Here is a 25,341-nt window from a genome sequence, read left to right on the forward strand (position 1 = left end):
GTTGACCAGACATGATTCCGATCCAGAATAATAATTCTATTATCCCCTTGACAATTCAGGGGACTGAGGAAGGGGTTGGAGGTGAAACATAGTAATATACAGCACTATTCAAGCAAGGCATAGATTGACAGGAAAAGATCACACACAGAATCAGGTAAGATTAAATTACTGATAGATTTAGCAAGGGCTATGAAGAGCTGCTGGAAGTGAGGGACCAGTGGAACAGGAGCAGAGGCAGCGTCTCTCGGTTGGGCTTTCCACTGCACCTGGAGTCCCAAATGAGGGCTGGAAGCTGTGGCTTGTACATTCTGTGCAAGGGGAGAGGGTCCTGGTGCAAATGGGAAGCCTAATTTCTTGCCTGCTTCACAGGCTCTGTATCCTTGGGGCTTAACATCAGTATGCGGGAAACACATTATGTGCCTCCATATAAGGGAATGTTTAGAACACTAAGCTCTCTGGTTAAGGCCCAGCTCCCCATCCCCCTCCTGCCAGAAAATCCAAGCAGCGATCCCTGTGGGGTGCCTGGACCTCCCATTTCCAGCTCCTTTCTCCATACAAAAACATAATGCATTAGTGTTATTTGTCTTTTTGTTGCCTCAAAAATCAGAGTTAAAGGTTAAGAAAATACTGATTTGATGGTGCTCTTTAGGAAATCAGCTAAAAATGGTAGTTTTTCACTCAGCTGTGAACAGAACCCTAAAGGTAGAGTCTAATGCCATTCTGCATAAATCTGACATTCTTAGGATCATATTGAATCTTTTTAAAATATGTACACGGAATCTTTATGGTAGCCTGTAGCCAAGAGAAATCAAGTCTCCAGTTAGCCTCATAGACTAAGTGAGTTGGGAACACTTAAGGTTTCTGATAGTTGATGGAATCCCTCAGTTTTAAAACTGATGGTCCATCAGTTTTAAATTAACTATAATACAAAAAGAAAATTAAGACAGAAAGTAATGCAAAAATAAAACATGAATCCCTTGAATTCTGATGTGAGTTCCTTACAGTAAAATATTTTTGCATCCTGACCCTAAAAACCTTTTTTGCTTTTACTGTCAACACAGCAATTTTACAGTAGACAGACTGCGGTTCTTAATCACCTAATGATTATTTCTCTTGTAGTTATCATATAGTGGGAATAATAAACATTAGCATGACACTTGGTACATGCAAAATTACTGAATCATAACTTTTACTCATTAATTCCTCCCAGAGAGAAACTTCTGCAGAAGCACAAGCTCCTGGGAGTTCTCCAAGGAGGGATCGTTGAAGTTCATTGTTTTTGTATAGCAATTGCATATTATTCACACTTTGGAAAACTCATCATGGTTACATCCTGGTTCCACAAAAAAGCTATAAAAGAAACATTTTAAGAACAATTGAGGAAATTTTAGTCTAGACTACATCGTGTATCATATTAAGAACATTTTAAATTTAGGGGATCACAATTCTGAGGTTGCACAGGAGGATGTCCTTGTTTTTAGGAGTTGCATGCTTAGGTATTTAAGGCTGAAGTGACTCAATGTCTTCCATTTACTCTCAAATGACTCAGTAAAGTTAAAGCAAATATGACAAAATGTTCATTTTGACTGTACATCAAGGGTATAAGGATATTCATTATTCCTTCAAATATTTTATGTGTTTAGAATTTTTCCTAATATGAAGTTGAAGCAGGGGACATAAAACCTCAACAGGTGATCAGAAAGTTAAGAAGGAAAGGGGTTAAACCAGACAAGGTCGTGACATATGAGGAGGAGGAAAGTCATGAGGGTTTTTGTCTTTTCCAGCTACTCTGCTAGTTGGTAAGATTTATTCTTGGTAACATATATCCTGGAGCTACATCTGGCCTCATTAAAAAAATTTATAGACGCATTTGCTAGCATCGAACTTGGCTGTGACTTACAGGCTGACCGCCTATTTGATTTACCATGAGGAAATACCAGTTTAAGATCCAAGAAAGGCAAATGAAGCCAGGGAAGCTGGCCAGTCCAAATTAGAGGCCAGTGAGAGGCCCTAAGAGAACACCTCTGGCAGCCACCCTCCTCCCATTGGCCGTGGTGGGAAGGCTTACCTTCTGCTTCAGGAATACTAACAGAGAAACACACACACACACACACAAATACACACACAAAGAATGCCTTCTCCCTATGCTCTGTTTAAGAGAAATGTCTCAAACCCAGCTCCACTGAGGGTCACCGCCTTTCCACGCTTGAGCCGAGAGAGGGTCATGCCTTAACATTAACAGCAAAGGGGTCTTCATACATGATAAATTGTATACTCTCCAGCTTAAAACTAACAGGCAGATTCTTGTTATACTTAAAATTCAAACTCCCAACTTTGACCCACAAGGCTGAGAAGATTTCAGCCATGCCTATTCCACCAACTTATCTATTATTACCACTCTCTGCCTGGCTGCACAACCCAACCACATGGCATACTTTGGGGGTCAAGTTACAGAGAAAGAAACTGAGGTTCACTGCAGGTCTGCATCAGGGCAAGACTGAATCCCACTGTCCTTGGCTTCTACCTTAAGGCTTGTTGACATTTACGACCTTGGCCTTGTAATTCAAGGGCACCAAGAACACCCCCTCAGCCCCCCAGAAAGAGCACTGCCACTTTCTATCACAGTGTCTGAAATTCTATTAGAGACTCGCTCCATGGGTTTGGAATGTTATCTGATCTTTAGAAGGCCCCACTAAAATGGGGTTGCCGAGATGTGTTGGGAGAAAGAGCATGCTCTGAGAGCTGGTACTTTAGTGAATATTCATTTATCAAATAATTTTGAGGAGTAGGATGATCATTTTAAAAAGGATGTAGGATAACTAAATATAGGCCCAAAAAAATCCAGATAGAAGCTTTGTACCGCACATGGGAAGATGCTGATAGTATATACTAAATGATAAAAATAGATTACAGAAGAGTAGGTATATTCTGTTCTTATTTTAAAATATATGCTGAAATGGTATGTGCAGAGAAGAACTGGGCAGTTCAAACTCTGGAAAAGGCTATAGCAGTGATGACTCCTGGGTGGTGGAGTTATACATTTTTTCCTCCTTTAAAAAATTTATCTGCATTTTCTAATTTTTTGAAAGTGAACATAAAGATAGCCAATAAAAAGAAAAGAGGCTAGAGTGGCAATCATTAAAACATATCTAAGCTAGTAATTTTCCAGAGGACAGTCTTTGCCTAGGTGCTGAATTAAGTATTTGGTGCATTCCCAGAAGAAAATGACAAATTTCAAGTCAAATACCACATGTACGGTAACTAGATTATTAATGATGATGGTCATTGGAAATCAAGAACAGCAAATTTGTAGTTTGAATGCCGCTGCCCTTTTCTAGTTCACCATGGCTGTCGATCGATCCTGCTGCACCTGAATTGGTGTCAGAATCCTCTCCAAAAGCCACTGCTGCCTCTCAATAGTGGTTGATGTATGAGGCGACCCCAGGGCCATCACTAGCACACATGTTGCCTTCAGGAAATCATAAAAAGGTATCCTTCCTCAGGACATTTCACCTCTTTTTAAATATATTAATTTTTAAAGAATAACATCTGCTAGAAAGTGATTATAAACAATCTCTGATTCTGCAGTGTGCTTGGCATTCCCTAGGATGTGATGCCCTTGGGTACTACACTTGCTACATAAACTATACCCAGCAGCCTTGGGTAATAAACTTCCCCCATACCCCCAAAATAAGCACAAACCCTGACAAGATGGTATCATTGTCTCCCAGCAAAAGCAGCAATGATCTGAGACCCCTGGAAACTGCCCGTTGTTCCAGCATTGCAGGTGCTGGCATTTGTCTTGCTTTGGTATCTGGGCAGCAGCTTTCCTCCCGAAATGCCCACTTCCACCTGGTCAGAGGCACAGTCCTGTACAGCAAGGCAATGTAGCAAAGCCCAGGACACTAACTGGATAGGGCTCACCAGTCAGCTGTTCCTTTTTCAAGGCAGCATGGGGAAAGGAGGACTGTGGGTCTCTATTCCAATTAAATTGCGAACTTAATTCATCTTTATTTCCTGTCTGTGAATTTGCTGATTGCACATTCCAGTCACTTGTAATAAACATAGTTCCTGGGGTCTTTGCTGATGCATCAACTGCGTTGCAAGCCCAGCCTCTCCATCCCAGCACCATTATGGTTCTGAAGGAGACTCATTCTAGAGGGCAGAGTCTGCTGCCTAATGACAAGTAAGGGAAGCTCATGCTGGGGACATTTACTACCCAGTAGATTTCTAAGTGGCCACTTGGAGTTTTAAAATCAGCATTCCCAACTTGAGACTTGTTAAAGGCACCCAGGAATCCTCATGCCTTTGTCCCATCTAGGGCTATAAGACTTATCAAGTAGAACACAGTGAGGTTGATATTAAAGAAGATGATTGCCTGGTAGGCCCAATGGCCACTCAGAGATGAGACCAGGCCTTTGGCAGCAAGACAATCCTGAGAGGCCATAGCTCTGGTTTATCACCCATTTCTTCATTTAATAAGAAGTATTGCTCTATTTACTTATACTCTGCCTGTTTCCAAAGGAAGACACCATGCCTATCAAAGAACTGGTGTCATTAAGTCTGGAGACTCTTACACAGAATGAGGCCAAGGGGAAGGGCAGGGTGAGTTGCATGAGGCTCTCTCAGCCTGATTTCAGGTTGATTTCCATGGTCTCCACTGGAAACCATGTATCTTTGGATTCAGAAATCGTGGGTTCAAGTCTTGCCTCTATACTGGGTAGCTATGAGACTCTGTTATATTCTCTAAGCCTAGCTTATCCAACCCATGGCCCAGGGCGGCTTTGAATGCAGCCCGACCCAAATTCATAAATTTTCTTAAAACGTTGATTTTTTTTGCGATTTTTGTTTTTTAGCTCATCAGCTGTCATTAGTGTATTTTATTTTTATCTGTGGCCCACGACACTTCTTCTTCCAGTATGGCCCAGGGAAGCCAAAAGATGGTACACTCCTTCTCTAAGCCTTAGTTTCCATGCCTGAAAAGTGCTGGGACTAAGGAGCTACCTCACAGAGTTCTTAGTGTTAAGTGAGGTAATGAATGCAAAGTCTCCAGCGCTTAAGAAGCAGGTCCTCGGTTACCAAGAGCCCCCTTTCCTCCTCTTGCCATGAGCAAAGAGACTTGAATCGGCCTTTTCTCTAAGCCCCGTTAGAACTGAAAGCCTGGCTCCCGACTGCCCATAGCACTGTGGCCCACACTCCTCACAAGCCCAAGCCAAGGATGCCCCACTCCTTTCATATCAGCCACCTCATTTTATCCCTGATTTCATCCTCCTCCTGAATGGGATGGCACCTTTCCTCCCAGTTCAAAACCCTGCCCCTCCTCTCAGGCCCATCTCACAGCCATCATTTCCTCATCCTCCACAAACCCCTGGTCCTTTTATTCAACACACATTTTATCAAATGCCTTTCTCTGCAAGGAACTTGGTGGTGTTTCTCTCTCTTCTCAGTCTCCAAAGCCCTTTGTCAGCAACTTCTCCTATTGCACCCAGTTGATTCTGTTTTATCTCTCAGTCACGGGTGTCCTTGGATCTCTTCTCCACTAGATGGTAAACTTCATTGAAATCTCATTTTTACAGAGCTCTACCTGTTGTAGTGTTTCCCGCAGCATCCAGGCCCTTCCCTGGCTCCATGGAGCATGTCATCTTCATCTCTGTGCCTTTGAGTTGTCTGCCAGATCACAGGGCAAGCGCTCAATAGATATTTGGTGACCTAAAGAAAGGAATAAAGAGGTAGCAGCAAATGCAGAGAAGTGGCATCTTCCCTATTTCTGACTTGAAAGGTGTCTTTTTATCCCTGTTTAGGTTGTATGCTAGTAGACATGGAAATGTTCAGAATTTATGTATTCCCTTGAACTCAAGGAGCACTTTGTGCTGTTTTTCTCTTGGGTCTCATATAGTCAGAGGAACTGAAGTCTCCGGAAGGGTCTTGGTCACCCTGAGAAGCACCCACTTATGCAAACCTTGCACTTGCACAGTTCCTTTCCCCTGGGGTCAGCCTCCATCCCATGCTGACTTCCAAGCTCAGATCTACTCTGCAGACTCTGCAGGGCCTAGGCCTCACATCTAGTTGCCTTTTAGACATCTTCTCTTCCGTGTCCACACACATCAGAAATTTACCTTGCCTGAATCTGACCTTGGCTTCCTCCTGCCTGCAGCCTCGCTGTTCTCTGACTCCATAAACGGTACCATCGTCATACAGGTGCCCTGGGCAGGGGTCCTTTTACTCCCGCCCTCAGGTCCAGTCATCAGGTCTCTGGCTTCTGCTCACTTCCTTCTATCTCCTTTGCCGCTACTCCTGGCCCTGCTTTCTCCTGCTTGGACTCTTCCAACATCCCCTTTGCTCTCCCCAATCCTTTCTCCCTTGCAACCAGAAGGTGAAACTGCAGCTTGGCCATTTCCCTGATGAAAACCATCAGGATAATATCTAGAAATCTAAGAGAGGCTTAGAAGATTCTTCCCAAACCACTCCTGCCCACCCTTCCTTCCTGTCTCACATCACTTTCCTCTAGCACTGAAAGCTTCAGTCTACCTTGGCTCTCAGCCCTGCCCTACTGTGGCCTCTTGCTTTGGGGCCTTTGCAGGTACTGTTTCCCCTTAGCTGTCCAACACTCACCCCTGGTTCAACTTAGCATCCTTCTTCAGAAAGTCTTCCCTATCATCCTCCCCAAAAGTCTGAATTGGTTGCTCCTCTTTGCATCTCCATAGACCCCAGGCATACCCCAATTGTAGCACTTACTAGAATTGCCCATTCTAGTTTTGACTTATTTTGTCATCATCTTAGTAAGGGTTGTGCATCTGGTCTCCCTCACCTACTCCAGCACCTTGCAGAAAGCCTTGTGCCTATTATTTGCTATATAAATGAAAGAATGACAATCTCTGGCTCAGGCTCTATTCAAGTCAGAATGAAAGTCTTCAGAATTTGGTACAACCTTGTTGGGTATCTAGATCCTATTATACACATGTTCTCTATATTCTTGCTGGCCTCTCATATCATGCCAATGAGAAAAATATAGAGAACGTGCAGGTCCTGCACATGGGTTGTCCCTGAAGAAGATTCTCAATCAATGTTTACATGAGATGTGGGTCACTGCCCTGGTCCTCCATCAGCAGCTCAGATTTCAGGACCCTGGGCTAGATAAGACAGCCCAATCTGCAGATGGCTTAGTGGAAGCCCTGAATGAATAAGAGCTCTGGTAAGTTTTTAAAAAGCAAAGGCACTGTGGGCTGGAGGGGCTTGGAAGACTCCTAGAAGGTAAAACTTCAATGGGGCTTTATGGGATGGATAAGACTGGGTAGAAAACTTTGGGTGGGGGTAAGAGGGTCAGGGAAGAAGGAATTTGTGTGTACAAACTGACATGAGTGGTCTAATTATAGACTTGGAATCACATCAGCAGATTTATAAAAATTAGTCCATCTGCAAAGAAATTATTTAAGCCAATTCAGGATTGAGGCTACCTCTGGAAGTTGGGAATAAAGGTATCAGTAATTTCCTATTTCTTTGCACAGAAGGAGGTAGCTCAGACTCTTGTTCTTCTTCAAACTGCATATATACCACAGTTTAAAGAATGTTAGTTGCTATAACCAAAAACCCATTAAGTCAACAAATGATATGATCCTGTCAGATGTGAGTGAGGCTGAAGTTTCTTAGGTGTTAAGATTTTAAGTGATTTTCTGTTTCTATTCTTGGTAACTTTGCAATTTAATGACATGTATATATAATGAAGGGGGAAAGTCAGGCTTCCCAAGGCTTTGGCTGCATTGGCTGCCGTGGAAAAACAATGGATGTCGAAGTGAAGTGGCTCCTGGATCGAAATGTCAGCCTTACTGCTTATTTAAGCATCTGTGTGCGGACCTAGTTAGGAAAGTTCACCTTACTACCAGCCTTGATGTCTTTGTCCACAGGATGGGGACAGTGAGCCCTATCTCACAGGGCTGTCCAGAAGCATAAAGCAGGCGACTGACAGAAAGCAAATAGCTCATTCATTAGTGCTCAGTAATGTTCATTGCCTCTCCTTCTCTAAAGAGAAAAGTGGTTGTATTTTACAGACTCTTGGTTCTAGAGACTTGGAGACCATTTAATCCAGCCTCTTCATTTTGTTCAAGTTGCTAATTGCACATTATAACTTAATTCCATTAAGTTCTTAATTGCACATTATAACAAATCAAATACTACAGATGAGCTTTTGATGAAAAACATCCTACTTGGCTCTACTGCACCTCTGCCCACCTGTATTCCCAATTCCCAGGGCAGCCTATCCTGTTTCCAGTTCTTCCAGTTACCTCCATAACACTCATGAGGGTAACCTATTTCTTAATTAGCAACTTTAGACAATACTTACTGACTCCCTACTTGGAAAGATGAGATTTTATCTCATTTATCTCTCTCCCTCTCTTCCTTTCAAAATTTGATTATATTACTGCTTCTGTTGTTTTCTCTTGTCATATCTATATGATTATAGATAATATACTTACACCTCTACTGCTGCTTTTGGTAACAGGATTTAGTATCTTGACTCCTTTCCATGAAAGGACAAAAGACTGAGGAAATTACCCCATAAATTAAACTTAAATGAAAGGAGCCAATTCCTTAAGAGACACAAACCGCCAAAACTCACTTAAAAATTGATAAGCTGAATAGTGCTGTATCTATTAAAGAAATATCATTCCTACTTATAAAAAAAAACTTCCAACAAAAAAAAACTCCCAACTCTGTCTCTACAAAAAAATTAGCCAGGTTGGTGGCACTTACCTGTAGTCCCAGCTATTCAGGAGGCTGAGATGGGAGGATCACCTAAACCCAGAAGGTCAAGACTAGTGAGCCATGATTACACTACTGCATTCCAGCCCAGGCAAGGGAGCAAGACCCTGTCTCAAAAAAAAAAAAAAAAAACCCACACCAGACACAGATGGTTTCACTTGTGAATTCCATCAAATATTTAAGGAGGAAATAGTACCAATTCTACATGGTCTCCTCTGTAACCGCCCAGCGGGTTCGCCTTGCCCACTGCCCAGACAGAGCCCATTTATCCAGACAGGGGAATTGCAAGGGACAAAGAGTAATGCATGCAAAGCTGGCCGTGCAGGAGACTGGAGTTTCATTATTACTCAAATCAGTCTCCTTGAGCATTCGGGAATCAGATAATTTAAATAATTTAATTATTTAAAGATAATTTGACAGGTAGGAGCTTAGGAAGCGTGGAGTGCTGATTGATCAGGTTGGAGATGGAATCATAGAGGGTCGAAGTGAGTTTCTCTTGCTGTTTTCTGTTCCTGGGTGAGATGGCAGAACTCCTTGAGCCAGATTACCAGTCTGGATGGTGTCAGCTGATCCACTGGAGTGCAGGGTCTGCAAAATATCTCAAGCACTGATCTTGGGTTTTACAATAATGATGTTATCACCAGGGGCAATTGGGGAGGTTCAGACTCTTGGAGCCAGAGGCTGCGTGATCCCTAAACTGTAATTTCTAATCTTGTAGCTAATTTGTTAGTCCTGCAAAGGCGGACTGGTCCTCAGGCAAGAAAGGGGTCTTTTCAGGAAAGGGCTATGATCAATTTTGTTTCAGAGACAAACCATGAACTGAATTCATTCCCCAAGTTAGTCCGGCCTCTGCCCAGGAGTGAACAAGAACAGCTTCCAGGTTAGAAGCAAAATGAGGTTCATCAGGTCTGATTTCTTTCACTGTCATAATGTCCCATGTTATAATTTTGGAAAGGTGGTTTTGTCTCCAAAAAATACAAACAAGGGGGAACTCTCCCCATCTTTTGAGGTCAACATTACCCTAATACCAAAACCTAAGGCATTTGAAAATAAAACTACAAATCAGTATCCTTCATGAATACAGAGCAAAAATCCTCAACAAAATGTTAGCAAATAAAATCGAGCAATACATCAAAAGGATAATATAATCAAGTGGGTTTATTTCAGGTATGCAAGGCTGACTCATCATTCAAAAATCATCCAGTGTAATTCACCATGTGAATATGAAAGATTAGCCTGAATGATCAGTAAGCAAAGTTTTCAGGTTATATGATGAATCAAAGGATCTAAGCTTAGACATAGCAATGAAGGCCAGGTTATGGGATTTACTAGAAAGGAAGGAAACAAACACCTCACTTAAGAAAGGAGGAAAGGGCCGTGCGCAGTGGCTCACACCTGTAATCCCAGCACTTGGGTAGGCCAAGGCAGGCAGATCACCTGAGGTCAGGAGTTTGAGACCAGCCTGGCCAACATGGCAAAACCCCATCTCTACTAAAAATACAAAAATTAGCCAGGTTCAAACATAGAAAATGATAAACAGAGTGAAATAATACGGACCTATATATCCGACCACCAGCTTAAGAAAGAAAACATTGTAAATAGAATAAAAATTGTGTTTTTCCACCACATACTACCTTGCCCTCCCTTTCCACTGAGACATAACCACTACTCTGGATTTGGTAGTTCTCACTCCCACGAATTTCTTTATTACTTTACTTTGTACATATGTATCACTGAACAATACATATCATTATTGTACATGTTTTTAGATGTAAATAAATGCTATCATATTGTAGATATGATAAAAAAAAAATTAGCCAGGCATGATGGCGAGCGCCTGTAGTCTCAGCTACTCAGGAGGCTGAGGCAGGAGTAATCGCTTGAATACAAGAGGCAGAGGCTGCAGTGAGCCGAGATCATACCACTGCACTCCAGCCTGGGCAACAGAATGAGACTCCGTTTCACAAAAAAAAAAAAAAAAAAAAAGGGTGGGGGGGAAGTTTCCCCTCTGGATAAGAAACTGAGAATGACAGTCAGATCAGGCTCCTGTGAGGGGACTGCAGAGTGTTCTTCCTCTGGTAGCCTCATTTCTAGGACTGATCTGCAGTTAAACCGGAGTTGGGGCTCCCCTCTTGAACAGCTGGCCTTTCAGAGTCCTGGATTGGCAGTGTTCCATCCATGCCCAGGGTAGAAGAAGGCAACGACACCTGCAATCTTGATTTTCTCAGATGCTTAGAATCCCAAAGTGTCAGAGTTTGAAATGGAGCCTGGATCCTACCGAATCCAAATGCCCATAGTTGAAGAGAAAGCAAACCCCGGCAGAGGATGGCTTCTCCAGACTCCTTCCCTCCCCTTTGTTCTGAAATCCAGGGATTGTGAGCATGTCCCAGGACAGTAAGCCCATGAGACCCTATCTCCCGTCTTGCCCTAACCAAGCTTCCCCTCCAACCACTGTATGTTTGCTTTTAAGTTTATCTTTACACATAACAAATAACCATTGAAACCAATCTGGCCTGGGTTCTCGTCCCTCTTTTCTTGCTAGTTGATGTCTGGTGTGGAGAAAACCAATCAGACATAGGCCTTTACACAGAGTCCTAGATTTGTAGACTGGAAGACTGACCTAGCCACCTGCCTTGAGCCTACAGACCTCACAACCAAAAAGACACAGACTGAGGCCCATCATATGTTTGATTCTGTGTAATCCATCCTAATTCAACAAATTCCTGATAAGATTATAGTAAAAATGTATTGAGCTCTCATTACGTACCTGTGACTATTCCACAAAGTTATGCATTTTCTCGTTTGATCCTCACAACCCATTAAAATAGGTACTGTTCTCATCCTTATTTTGCAGATAGATAAAAAGACTCAGAGAAGCTAAGTAACTTGCCCAAGGTCACAGTGAGTAGAAGAGCCAGGATTTGAACCCAGGCCTAGCTAACTCCAGTGCTCAGGTTTTTAGGAATGAAAAATCTTCCTGGTTTAAAATGAAAATTGCTTTCTCTTTCTTTACCCCCATCTCTGCAGTCTCAGGAGGAGGTCTGCGATTTGCTCCATGCCGCACCCTTCCAAAACATCTTGCCTAGAGTCTACATCAAAGGTAAGAAACCACTACAGCAGCTGAATAGCCAACTGGCGTTTGAACCTTATTCTCACTTCCTAATCGCAGTCAACTCAGATCTAGTCAGCAAGGGGGAAGGTTAAAGCTTTGGACACCTATTGAATAGCCACAGAATCACGAATTGGAAGATGGACCTAGCCACCTGCATTGAGCCTGCTGACCTCATGACCAACCAGACAGACTCTGAGGCCTATTATCTTTGATTCTGTCATTCATTCAAATTCTTCAACAAATTCCTTATAAGATTATAGAAATGACACTCCAGGCCCTGTCCCTTGTTCCTTCTAACATATCTCTAGTATAGTGATATCTAGACTTGGAATTTAAATATATATATTAATATATTAAACCACTATACTAGAGATATTCTAGAAGGCAGACGATTCCATTCTTGGACAAATCATAGAACATTTTTCCTTGTAAAAACTACTCACACTTTCCAGAACGAAGGAGAGCAGTTCCACACACTCCATCCCATTTTTGGAATGCAGATACATCATCAGGTCCTTTGGGAGTTTTTCCTTCCCCAGTTGCCCCGTGTTCCCTGAGTCTCATTTTCTGCTCTGCGACTCCTTTTGCAGAGGGGGAGCGCCTGGAGGTCCGGATGAAACGTCTGGAAGCCAAGTATGCCCCGCTCCACCTGGTCCCTCTGATCGAGCGGCTGGGGACCCCTCAGGTACCAATCTTATATAATAAATGGGCTCTGATCACTGACAGGAACTTGAGAGCATTTGACCAAACCCCCTCATTGTACAGGTCAGAAAACTGAGGCTCAGAGAAGGGAAGACAATGTCCAATACCCAAAAACTGGTTAATATTAATAGCAACAGCAGGTCTGGAATGAGATTTGCTGACTCTCAGGCCTGAGTGTTTCTTCTGTAGCCTGTATCATGTATCCTGCCAACAAGTCGTCTGCTTATTTAAACAAGTATCTACTGTGTCCCTGCTAGATATCAAGAATCTGTTACTTTGCCTCTGAAAATTAAAACTCCACATACTCTGTGAGCCAGCAGTTCACTTCTGGATATTTTTGCTAAAGAAACACTTAATGGAACACTAGATGCTTATGTAACATTGTTTGTTAAAGCAAAAACTAGAAACAACCCAAACATCTAATAGTAAAGCATTGATTAAATAAAATGCCAGGTTATTGCATATCACGTATGTACTTAATACATAATGAAAAGGCAAAATTAGATCTTGATGCATCAGTGTGGATAGATCATAGGCACAGTCAATTGGATGAAGCAAGTTGCACTACAGTTCACGCAGGATGATGGCTTTTTTTAAATGCACACAACAAAACCATATAAAACTCTTCTGAAAATGTCTGGAATGATGTCTACCTAGTTTATCATGGTGGCAACCTCTGAAGAGAGATGAGATAGAATAGAGTGGGAGAGGAAGAAGACTTCAGCCTTTTCTGTAGTGTTCTAACAAGGGTGAATGAGCTTATATGTTATTCTGTAATTGTTAAAAACCAGTACGAGTCACGATGAACATCAAGATGAGTAAGACAGGACCCCTGCCTTCAGAGAATTCAGATTATGCAGGGAGCAGGAAGGAAGAGAAATAGGGGGAGAGCGGAGAAACAAAAGGCATGTGCTATCTCCTTTCAAGTTGATTTCAGCAAGCTTCACATTTTGGGGGCAGGCAGGGGAAGAATTCTAGAAGAGAAACAGGATATTCTAGTGAGACAAGCCAATGCTGACTGTTTAAGAGATTTAGGATTGAAATCTGCTTTTGAACTCGCATTCCGGCGGTCCTCTTTGGTGTTCTCACCAAGGGCAAAAGGACTCAAATCCTCAGCGGAGGACAGAAGGTGGCCTCTCTTCTGGCAAAACATGGTAAGTATTTTTGGAGCACGATGCAGAGCCTCATCTGCACAGACGTCATGCTGAGGAAGCCACCCCAGCCCGGCCCCCGCATGCCACCAACCTCCTTCTGAAAACGGTGATTAAAAGCTAATCATGGGGCCGGGCGCGGTGGCTCACGCCTGTAATCCCAGCACTTTGGAAGGCCGAGGCAGGCGGATCACCTCAGGTCAGGAGGTCGAGACCAGCCTGGCCAACATGGTGAAACCCCAACTCTACCAAAAACACAAAAATTAGCCAGGCGTGGTGGCGGGCACTTGTAATCCCAGCTACTTGGGAGGCTGAGGCAGGAGAATTGCTTGAACCCAAGAGGTGGAGGCTGCAGTGAGCTGAGATCATGCCACTGCACTCCAGCCTGGGCAACAGAGCAAGACTCCGTCTCAAAAAAAAAAGAAAAAAAAAAAAAGCAGCTAATGGTGGTTGGGTTCTTTGACTCACCGGAGAGAGAAGTCAGATACTGTAGAGCACACACATTTTCTTTTTTGGCCTGCAGAGGCTAACAGAGGAGATCCTCTCCAGTGATTTCCTTTTAGGGAGAAAACCCAGTGAGTGACATGTGAATGTGTCTGCTCCACTGCTGCTGTCATCCTGCAGGCATCCCGCCTCTCACTCCGAAGTCTGGCATGTGTTTCCACTTAGAGGACCGTGAATTCCTTCCCTGTTCTGGTGAACACCATTTCCTTGGGACTGATAGAAATCTCAGTCTGTCAAATGCCTAGTGTTTAACAAATAAAAGCCTAGACATTCTGTGAGACAGGAAATGCTAGTTTTATAAGTCTCCCATTCCTCAAGAAATAGTCCAAAACTTAGTCATTCCATGAACCAAAGAAAAGTTAACAAAATATTAACTTCTGAGAAGGTTTGGGCACAGGGTACTCATAAGATATCTAGGAGGTGACAGAGGAAGTCTGCAACATATTTAAAGCCGGGAAGCTTGAGCACTATTGCATTCTTTGCATTTGTTTGAGACAAATTGAAGTGACCTGGTTTGTTGCCCCACACTATCACCAAGAAGAAAAACTTGGGGCTGGGGGAGGTTAAAAGACAGGGATCCTTGTCCCTTCTCCACCCCTGAATTATCTAGTGCAAGCCATTTTTCTCAATCTTTATTTACCATCTATGTAATGAGATCATAGCTGCTTTACCTGCCTTTCTTGTTATCATGAGCAAATAATAGAAGCATAAGAATTCAAAAAACATTGAGGTTTTTGAGAAGGAATATTGTTACATATTCCTTCTCAAAGTTATAGAGAAGGAATATTGATGATTCCGGCACAGCTTCACAAATGTTTTCTCTATCCCCTTGTTAAACTCACATAAGAAGGGCAGAAAGAGAAATACTCCCCACTGAGGGAATAGAAAAGAAATGGATAAAAGCTGTGTTAAACACTCCCCTCCCTACATAACACCAAACTGCAAATTGAGGGTATTTGCAGGAAGCGAGCTATAAAGCACATTTTCAAAGCAAAGAGAAAATGATAGACATACCAAAAGACAAGATGTGAAAGAAAACTCACAACATAAAAAAATACAATGTTAACACACACGGAAAAGTATCTGGCCTTACCAGTAATCAGTGAAATGCACAAAGAATGAGGTAAAATTTTTAAAATTTTTCATCTCAAGTTGATGAAGACTATTTCTGAATGGAATAATTTTATTATTATTATTGAGACAGGGTCTTTGCCTGTCACCCAAGCTGGAGTGCAGTGGTGTGATCACAGCTCACTGCAGCCTCAGCCTCCCAGGCTCAAGCAATCTTCCTGCCTCAGCCTCCCGAGAAGCTGGGATGACAGGCGCACAACACCATACCTGGATAATTTTTTTTTTATTTTTATAGAGATGAGGTGTCACTATGTTGCCCAGTCTGGGATACAGGAGTATTCATGAGGGTACAAGGAACAGGCTTCACACAGGTAGATGCACACGGATCAACTTTCCTTGAGAATAGTTTGCCACTGTATAGCAGATGCCTTTTAAAATATTTATACTCATTGACCCTTCAGTTACTAAGTATTCATCCTAACAAAATGCTCAGTGGTAGCTCACACGATGTTATGTATAAGGATGGTGGGCTGGGCATGGTGGCTCACACCTGGAATCCCAGCACTTTGGGAGGCCAAGGTGGGTGGATCATGTGAGGTCAGGAGTTCAAGACCAGCCTGGCCAACATGGTGAAACCCCATCTCTACTAAAAATGCAAAAATTAGTCAGGCATGGTGGCCCACGCCTGTGATCCCAGATACTCAGGAGGCTGAGGCAGGAGAATGGCTTGAACCCGGGAGGTAGAGGTTGCAGTAAGCCGAGATTGCGCCACTGCACTCTGGCCTGGACAGCAGAGTGAGACTCTGTCTCGAAGATTTAAAAAAAAAAAAAAAAAAGGATGGTGTCTTTAGAATTGTTCATAATTGTGAGTTTGTAAACAATTTAAGATAACCAAGTATATACGACTAAATGAATTATATCAATGACCATTAAATGTAGTCATTCCTTCACAATATTGAAAGAAATAAGTTGAAGTTACTGATATATTAAGAAAAAAGCAACATAGTAATATGACTCAAATTGTTAAATATACATGTATACATTCACATACCTAAACAAATCATACATATTTTAAGAATGCTCATCTCTGGGTAATGAGGTTTATGAAATATTTTTATTTTCTTAGAACTTTTTTTTTCTTTTTTCCTAACCACTAGGCCACCAGGAAAGGACAAACACTTTTCAAAGGAAAGGGAGAAAGCTCCTGTGTCAGTCAAGGCCCTTTTCATTGGCTGTAGTGGGTGGGGGGCACCAGAGTTCAAAGTCTGTCTGCAGATTGATAACCTCAGTTGCCAGTTTTTCTATTCCCCCTTCCAGGACTGTCTGACCCTGAGGACTGATTCAAATTAACCAAATGCACAGTAGATTAATTAGTAAACCAGAACTTGGCATTAATTTGCAAAATATTCATGGCTTGAGAAGAAATTGGGGTCTTTTATTTACTGAGTGTCTCCCCTGTACCAGACATTCTCTTTCTGAAATGGGGAGCCCTTTCTGGGGCCAAATAGAACAGAGTAAGAACAAATAAAGAGAATACAAACAGACTCAAACACAGGCTCAGGATTTTTTTTTTTTTTTAACACAAGAGATATTTTTAGCTAACTATGGCAATCTGAGCAGTTCCCTCTCTGCTCCCAAGCTGTTCCTGCCAATGAAATCAGGATGAGTCACCGGGAATCAGGGTTCCCTCTCCTTCGTGTTTAAAACACACATTGGCAAGCTACTTCTCCAATTCATCTTTTTCCTAGATTTCTTTCAGTTGGTAGTTGTCATGACAACTACACTCATGGTCCACATTTATAAGAGACTCCTGCATTGATGTCTCCTGATTTCCTTCCCTTCATGGATTCACTTAAAGGTCACCCTCTCTTCCTGGGGGCCTCCAGGGAGTGAGCTTCCGGGGTAGGTCAGGCAGGTGCCTCCCAGCCACCCTGTAAAATGGCTCCTTGGTGAAACCTCCCACTGGGGAGCTGATCCCATAAGTCCCCTTCTGTGGATCTCTCAGTGTGAGAAGCCTGCCTTTTTTAGCTTTGTTCACAGATTTGGAGACCTTACTTTAACCTCAGATTTTAACATTTACCTTACTTTGCAGATAGCTTTCAGGACCTCTACCCCTACATGTTTTGACTCATAACATGTGTAGTAATGTGTTTTGACATCTAGTCTGTCTATCCAGCTGCTTATTAGATATGCAGTAGCCAGAACCCAGATGAAAAGCCAGTTTACATTATTAATAGAGGTCATTTGTAACTGTCAAAGAAGCACTTCTAGAGGAAATAATTATCTGAAATCATGGGCAAGTTTTAAAAGTAACATATGCTCATTGTAGCACATTCAACTGTACAGAAGTATTTAAAGTCAAGAGTGACAATCCCACTCACTTCTCCAAGCCCATCTGTTCCCACAACTGATGTTAGTCCTTCTAAAATATGCTTTACACACACACATCACACATACTTTCGTCTGTGTGATTGTACATTGTCAATGTTTTTAAGTAGAATTGTAGTATACATTCATTTCTGCAATTTGTTCTATTTACAACTTAACCAATAGATCTAGACTACTGGGTCAAGTGTGAGCTTTAACACTCACTGGCTGCCTCTCTGAACCTTAGTTTCTTCGTCTGTAAAATGGGGACAGTAATGGCATCTACCTCATGGGATGGAATGGACTCAATACCTATCAAGTGTTTAGAACAGGGCCTGCTTTATTACCCACACTCAGAAAGCATAAGCTAGTAGTAATTATAGTAGAAGCAGTAGTACTACTAGTAGTATCATGTCAGTCTTTTCAATGGCTATCCAGAATTCATTATGTGGGTAAATCATAATTTTAAAAATTAATCCGCTACTGATGGTGCCTGGATTTTACTTAACACCAGTAAGACTTACCATGAAACTTCCCTGCTGTTGCATTCAGGATCATCAATTTTGTGCCCTGCTCTGAACAAGACCAGTTCTGGTGAACGAATTTCAGGTGCAGCCAGCTCCAGAGTTCGGGAATCTGTGGTGGGAGGTGGCAGATGGGCTCTGAGATGTGGAGAGAAGGTGTATGTGCCCTTCTGTTTCCAGCAAATCGCCATTGCTCGCGAGGGTGACCTCCTGACCAAGGAGCGGCTGTGCTGTGGCCTGTCCATGTTCGAGGTCATCCTGACCCGCATTCGGAGCTACCTGCAGGACCCCATCTGGCGGGGCCCACCGCCCACCAATGGCGTCATGCACGTCGATGAGTGTGTGGAGTTCCACCGGCTGTGGAGCGCCATGCAGTTCGTGTACTGCATCCCTGTGGGAACCAACGAGTTCACAGCTGAGTGAGTACCCCCCAGAGAAGGCAGGGTTACCCCCAACCTGCCTGTGCTCCTGCCAGTCATGGGGCTGCCAGAGTTCAGCCAGAAACGTGGGCAGGGGGTGGGGGTGGTTGGCCAACAACTACTTTGTTGAGTGTGTTGAGCTGACGGCATTGGCAAGAAAGAGCCCAGTAAGGGTTTGATAGTAAGACCCTCACTGCCTGCCTCACCCCCACTACACTGTACTACTGGAAAATGAGGAGCCTTTAGGAGTCCTTAGAGCAGACAGCAGAGCTAGTTCTTCCTGCCCTCACCCAGCTACATGTCGAGGACAGAGTGGAAGGGCAGACAAGGCCTCCCCTCCAGCAGCCAAGAGCTCTAGGAAAAAGGCGTGGTGGGGAGAGGAGGCTTCCTGGAGAAAGTGGTGTTGATGAAGCTGTTTCAGAGCAGCGCTAGCCTGTAGGCTTCCAGTACAGTGATGGGGAACTGGGGACACCTGCCCGGGTTGGGGCTGCTGCTTGAGGACAAAAGAGACAGCCAAAGGATGACTCTACTGCCATCCAAATTGCCTAGGTCTCTTGGGAGTTGGGGGCCAGGCCTCTTGAGAGTTGGAGCTTTGTCAGAACCAAAAGGACTCAGCCTCAACCCCAGCAGCATCTGCCCACCATGGCCTGTCCCTTCCCTTTCAGCCTGCTTCTGGCCAGTTGGCCTCCTGGTTTGAAATGGCCCCTCACCTGCTAGGTGTTCTTTTAGCTCCTTTAGAGAGTCAAGACAGATTCTCCTTTGACCTGCACGGAGTAATCAGCCACATACATCTCAACAGCTGGGTGGGTTTTTCCTTGCAAATTCAGAGCTTCTTTAGAGTTGATTTTTTTTTTACATTAGTGATGCAAATGTAATTTGTGGCCGGAAGGACTTATGACATAACTACCATCCCTGCAACTAATGAACCCACCCTCACAGCTTCCTTTGTACCCATTTTATAGGTTAAGAGACTTGGCCCAAAGACAGGCCTGCTTAGTAGCTGTACTCCTGGCCCAAGATGAGGCTCCTTCCCTCCCTGCCCTCCTCCCCCCACCTCTCACTCCAGCTGCTTCCTCCCCCTGCTCCCAGGCAGTGTTTCGGCGATGGCTTGAACTGGGCTGGTTGCTCCATCATCGTCCTGCTGGGCCAGCAGCGTCGCTTCGACCTGTTCGACTTCTGTTACCACCTGCTAAAAGTGCAGAGGCAGGACGGGAAGGATGAAATCATTAAGAATGTGGTAAGCAGGCTGGTGGCTAAGGCCTGGGAGGTGGGACTGGGCTGACAACCAGGCTTTTACCAGAAAAGCAAACAAGGAGGAGCTGCTTGTGAAGGCCAGCTCCCCACATGGCAAGTACAAAGATACTATAGGCTGGGGACCTGCTTAGAGGAAGTCGTGAGGTCGTGAGTCACCCACTCATCACCTACTGCCATGAATCACTTCACCCCGAAGGGCAGGGCTGGGCTCCAGACCGGGAGCACATCTTCCCTGTCCCAATCAGACTCTGCTGATGCCAGTTTCTCACCTGTACAAATATTCACCAAATACCAGAGTTGTACGGGGCACCTGGATGGGATAGGTACTGGCGTGGGGTGAGCCAGGCTGCTGTGGGAAGGGAGAGAAGGACCCTTAAACCAGGCTGAGGGCAGAGAAAGCTTCCCAGGAGAGGGAGGCTGTGTCTGGGCTGAGTCCAGAATGGCCCGCAGCAAAGAACCAAGCAGCAAAGGTGGTATGGGGCGGGTAGGATGCTCCAGACAGCAACGGTGACAGCAGAGGCACTGAGGCAGGAAGGCGGATCGAAGGGTGGGTCTCAGGGACCCAGTGAGAGGAGAGAGAGGTAAGAGCCACCTCACAAAGGGATTTTTTAAAAAATACACATAAAATCGTTTCAATGGTAATTTTCAGTATATGATTCAGTGGCATGAAGTACACAAGTATTGTACAATCATTCCCAACATCCACCTCCAGAGATTTTTCATCTTCCCCAACTGAAATTCCGGGCCCATTAAAAAATAACTCCATTTTCTCCCCAGCCGCTGGTAACCATCATTCTACTTTCTCTATGCATTTGACTACTCTAGGTACCTCGTATAAATAGAATCACACAGTATTTGTCTTTTCGTGACTGGCTTATTTTAGTTAGGATGTCCTCAAGGTTCATCCATGTTGTAGTGTCCAAACTTCCATCCTTTTTATGGCTGTATAATATTGCATTGTGTATATAGACCACGTTGTGTTTGTCCACTCAGGTTGCTGTCACCTTTTGGGTATTTTTGAAAATGGTTAATTTTGGCTACCATGAAACATGGGTGTACAAATAACTCTACAAATTTCTGCTTTCCATTCTTTTGAGTATATACCTGGACGTGGAATTGCTGGATCGTATGGTAATTCTATGTTTAATTTTTTTAGAAACTGCCATTCTGTTTTCCATAGTGGCTGCACAATTTTACATTCCCACCAGCAGTACACAAGAGTTCCAATTTCTCCACATCCTCATCAGCACTTATTCTTTAATAATAGTCATCCTGAGGGGTGAAAAAGTTATCTTGTTGTGATTTTGATTTGAATTTCCCTAATGACTGTCACTGCTGAGTGCTATATTCATGTGTTATTGGCCATTTGTATATCTTCTTTGGAAAAATGTCTATTCAAGTCCTTTGTCCATTTTTTTAATTGAGTCATTTTTGTTGAGTTGAAGTTCTTTACATATTCTAGATATTACTTATCAGATATAATTTGTGATTATTTTCTATTTTTTTGGTTGCCTTTTCATTCTCATGGTGTCCCTTTGATGCATGAAAGTTTTCAATTTTGATGTAGTGCAACTTTTTGCCTTTGCTTTTGATGTCATACCCCAAGATATTATTGCCAAATCCAACATCATGAAAATTTTTCCCCTATATTCTCTTTTAAGAATTTCAGTTTAATCTCATGGTTACGTCTCTGATCCATTCTGAGTTAATTTTTTGTATATGGTATAAGGTAAGCGTCCATTGTTATTTTTTGTGTGGGTATCCATATTTCCCAGCACCTTTTGTTGAAAAGGCTGTTTCCCCCATTGAACAGTCTTGGCACCCTTGTTGAAAATCATTTGATCATATGTGTAATAGTGTATTTCTGGGCTCTCTATTCTGTTTTATTCATCTGTACATCTACCTTTTTACCAGTGCCACACTGTTGTTGATTATTGTAGCTCTGTAGATCGTTTTAAAACTTGGAGAGGGTTTTTATGGTCCAGTTAACACTTGATTGCCAGATCCAGGGGATTCCATAAAAGGACTTTAAGAAAGTGACATGATCACTGATGCAGGGGACCCTGGACCTCACTGACTTCTCCTGTTACTCCCTCCTTCCACCCCCACTTTGTCCTGCCCTAACTTGAACATCCCCTTCCTTCTGTAGCCCCTGAAGAAGATGGCCGACCGGATCAGGAAGTATCAGATCTTGAACAATGAGGTTTTTGCCATCCTGAACAAGTACATGAAGTCCGTGGAGACAGATAGTTCCACTGTGGAGCATGTGCGCTGCTTCCAGCCGCCCATCCACCAGTCCTTGGCCACCACTTGCTAAGCAGAAGATCCTGCAGACCCTTATCTGGAGGAGGAAGAGAAGCAGGAGAGAGAAAGCCACAGCCAGCCTGCCATAGGATCCAACTGGACAACGTGTGGGATGGACCTGGAAACAAGCACCTCCCCAAACACATCACCACTCCCTAGGGCGGGGCCTGTGCATGCTCTCCCATGACATCTCCATGCTGGTTTCTCCATAGCATAAATGAAAAAAAAAAAAAGTAAACAGGGCAGTGTGTGCTTTTTCTTTTCTCCCCCCTCAACTATATTAAGAACTCCTAGTTTCACCCTTTCTCCATCCCATCATCCCACCTATCTGTGGTTGCTTCCCAAGACCTCCTCCCAAGATAGACATCTCCTACCCAGTGCCCTTGTGTGACCCCAGGACTCAAGTCTCAGACTGTGAACAGATGTGGCCATGCCCAGAGACGCCAGCCTGGCCAGAAGGGCATGCCTCAGCTTACTACTTCATCTCTCCTGGTTCCCTCCCTGCAGTGCCCCGGGTGTCATCTTCTCCCACTCTGGGTACCAGGGATTCTACACCACATAGGCTTCCCAAAGCCCCATTCTAACTCCCCTCTGTCAGGGACGCCCTAGAGAGAGGTCCAAAAAGCATTCACAGCTGTATCACACTCTATGCAGAGGTGAGGTAGGAGACTGATCAGGCCTGCTGTGGGGAAGCAGTATGTATGAACACAGCCAGAAATGTCATAGTCCAAACAGGATGCTTTCAGGCCATCTCAGCTGCTTGATGGTGAGATGGTTCCCTTATTCCTTCAGGAAAGGCTTAGCATTGGGCCACATAGGGGAAGCAGCTTTGAACAAATCAGTCATAGCACTGCCTATAGCATTAGCCAGTGACCAAATTAGGGACAACTTCTTGGCACAGAATTGCTTATCAAGGAACATTTCCACAAGAAAGAAAATATTAAGGGGTTATTTCCACAGAGGCCCAAAACGTGTTGGAAACACAGAGGTGAGGAGGAGGAATAGTAATTGTCAATGAGCTTTTAATACCAAGATACACCCCCTGCCCCCAAAGAAGAGTCCTCTTTTAGGGAATCAGAACCTTCATTGTCCTAGAAGCTGAAAGATTCTTGGAACATTTTAGCCTTTACTCTCAACTTGCTGTTCTCTTTACGTTCCTTAAGTTAGACTTTCGGGTGTGGCTTCTCTCCCAGGGGTAACATTTACTTCCATTTTCTAGACTGAACCAAAAGTCTTCTGCAGAATCTCCCACCGAGTGTGGTAAGAAGGAAGGACAAAAGGCTTTAGGATATAAATTTCATGTTACAGAGCATGTCATTGTCAAAGGAAATCTGTGGCCCTGAGATTTTAAGAACATAAAATGTGACATTTGATATTTCTCCAGCCCAGGGAAGTAAGATGGTTAGCAATGGTTGCCTTAAACAAATGGTCCCATTTTTAACCCCAAAGGAAGTGCCCACAGCAAGAGGTTTGTGTGATGCACTTATGTCCTCCGGTGAGGAAAGGGGGCCACATATGAAAGGCCCCTTAGGTCAGATCCTGAGAGTAGCACATTTGAGTGCAGATTCCTGGGCCCCACCTCAAACCTACTAATTCTGAATCTCTGGGAATAGGGCCAGGAAATCTGCCCTTTCTACAAACTACCCAAGTTGTTCTGTTGCACATCAATGTTTGGGAACCACTGCTGTAAGGGAATCATTCTGGTCACCTTGAGCTTTGAGCTACCACTAAGCCATGAAAGAAAATACATCATACAGGGAAGAGAGAAGGGAGGAGGTTCCAAGTAGTAACTGGCAGATCCTCCTGTCTGGAGGTACCACCTTCTATTCTGGTTTCTGACTTTTCCTTCTTGATGACCATAGATGTGTTCCAGAGACAAAAGAGACACATTATCCCAGATGGCAGAACATGCTTTCAAAACATATAAAATGTCAAAGTTCCAGATCCTTCTACATCTTTAGTCCTGTCTGAGGATGGTAGCTGGCTCTCTGTAGCTGATAGATGGCTAGAGTTCCATCCAAATCCTTGACCACGACTTCATGGAGATTTGAATAATCTATTTGATGAGATTTCTATTTCAATAACCCACCTCTCTCACCCCACATTCATATCCCTAAATTTGACCCTCTGGGCCGAGTCACATTACCTTCAGGAGACTTGATCCCAGTAGACTGAGGTCTTCCCTTTCAGCAGAAAGATTTCATTTCCCTGGCTTGCCAGTGGCACTGATTTCCGAACACCCAATGAGTTTAATATTCCTTCCTCCTTGGCATTACTGCCCCAGCCTCTTTTTATTTTTTTTGTGTGTGTGTCTAATAACCAGGAAAAAAATAAAGCTTAGGTTTTAAAAAGTTTTAAAAATAATCTGTTTCAGAAACTGTCAAATGTACCATATTTGTATTAAGAGTTGTTGGGAATTTTTGTACACTGAATTTACATTTATTTATGGTGACTTATATTTACGCTTGTGATCAAATAATGATGTTAAATTCTTAAATCATATTTGCTATGCAGCTGAAGATGATATTTTGATTTGTATTTTGGGGGTACCTGTGTTGAGTTGATAAACATTTCCATCTTCATTAAAACTGCTTCCAAACTAGTAAAACCAGCAACTTGGTCTTGATTCCTGGTTCTGTTCTAATCCTCATTGACCTGTAGAAGGCCATATTAAAACTAATTACTAAGCAAACAACCTAAAACAGAATCAAAGAAAAATATAGGTTAATGCACAATAAACTAATGGCTTTGCTTGCTTTCCCACGTGGGGGATTACATCTTTAACAAATTGAGCCTCACATTTCACATAGCACAAGCTTTCCTAAAGGTCATCCACTAAGATGAGTCCTAGGGCTGTTTCCTCTTCTGTCAAGTTGGACAAGATGATCTCTTCTAGCTCTGATATCCTGATTCTAGGTAATTTCCCACTGGTGCACTTTGAGGGGTCTACTTCACACACTCAAAGTCTTTCTCAACATATGTCATCACCTCATAAAATTGCCATCACAAGGAGTCATATTTGAGCTAGTGTAGTGGGAGGGCTATTAGTCTTGAGATGCTCAGTGAAAAAAGGGTTCCAAAGAAGATAAATTTGGGGAACACTTCATGATCTTTCCCTTCGAAGATCCATAAGACTCTGAGGAGTGCTGCAGAACCTTATCAAGTCTAGATCAACA

At 43.3% G+C, this 25,341-nt stretch overlaps 1 protein-coding gene across 4 annotated transcripts in view; it reads left to right on the forward strand.

The window, feature by feature from the left end:
• The window catches only part of CYFIP2 (cytoplasmic FMR1 interacting protein 2), a 129,749-nt gene extending 104,973 nt beyond the window's left edge, over window positions 1-24,776 (forward strand). For all 4 annotated transcript variants that reach the window (XM_034960877.3, XM_003818984.6, XM_034960879.3 and 1 more), the window contains 5 exons: window positions 11,785-11,857; window positions 12,460-12,554; window positions 18,369-18,607; window positions 19,697-19,844; window positions 22,011-24,776. In XM_034960877.3, the coding sequence (XP_034816768.2) occupies window positions 11,785-11,857; window positions 12,460-12,554; window positions 18,369-18,607; window positions 19,697-19,844; window positions 22,011-22,178 (723 nt within the window). In that variant the 3' untranslated portion in view covers window positions 22,179-24,776. The remainder of the gene's footprint in view (window positions 1-11,784; window positions 11,858-12,459; window positions 12,555-18,368; window positions 18,608-19,696; window positions 19,845-22,010) is intronic.
• The last annotated feature ends 565 nt before the right edge of the window (window positions 24,777-25,341 follow it).

Source organism: Pan paniscus, chromosome 4, assembly GCF_029289425.2.
Source record: "Pan paniscus chromosome 4, NHGRI_mPanPan1-v2.0_pri, whole genome shotgun sequence".
Taxonomy (NCBI): domain Eukaryota; kingdom Metazoa; phylum Chordata; class Mammalia; order Primates; family Hominidae; genus Pan; species Pan paniscus.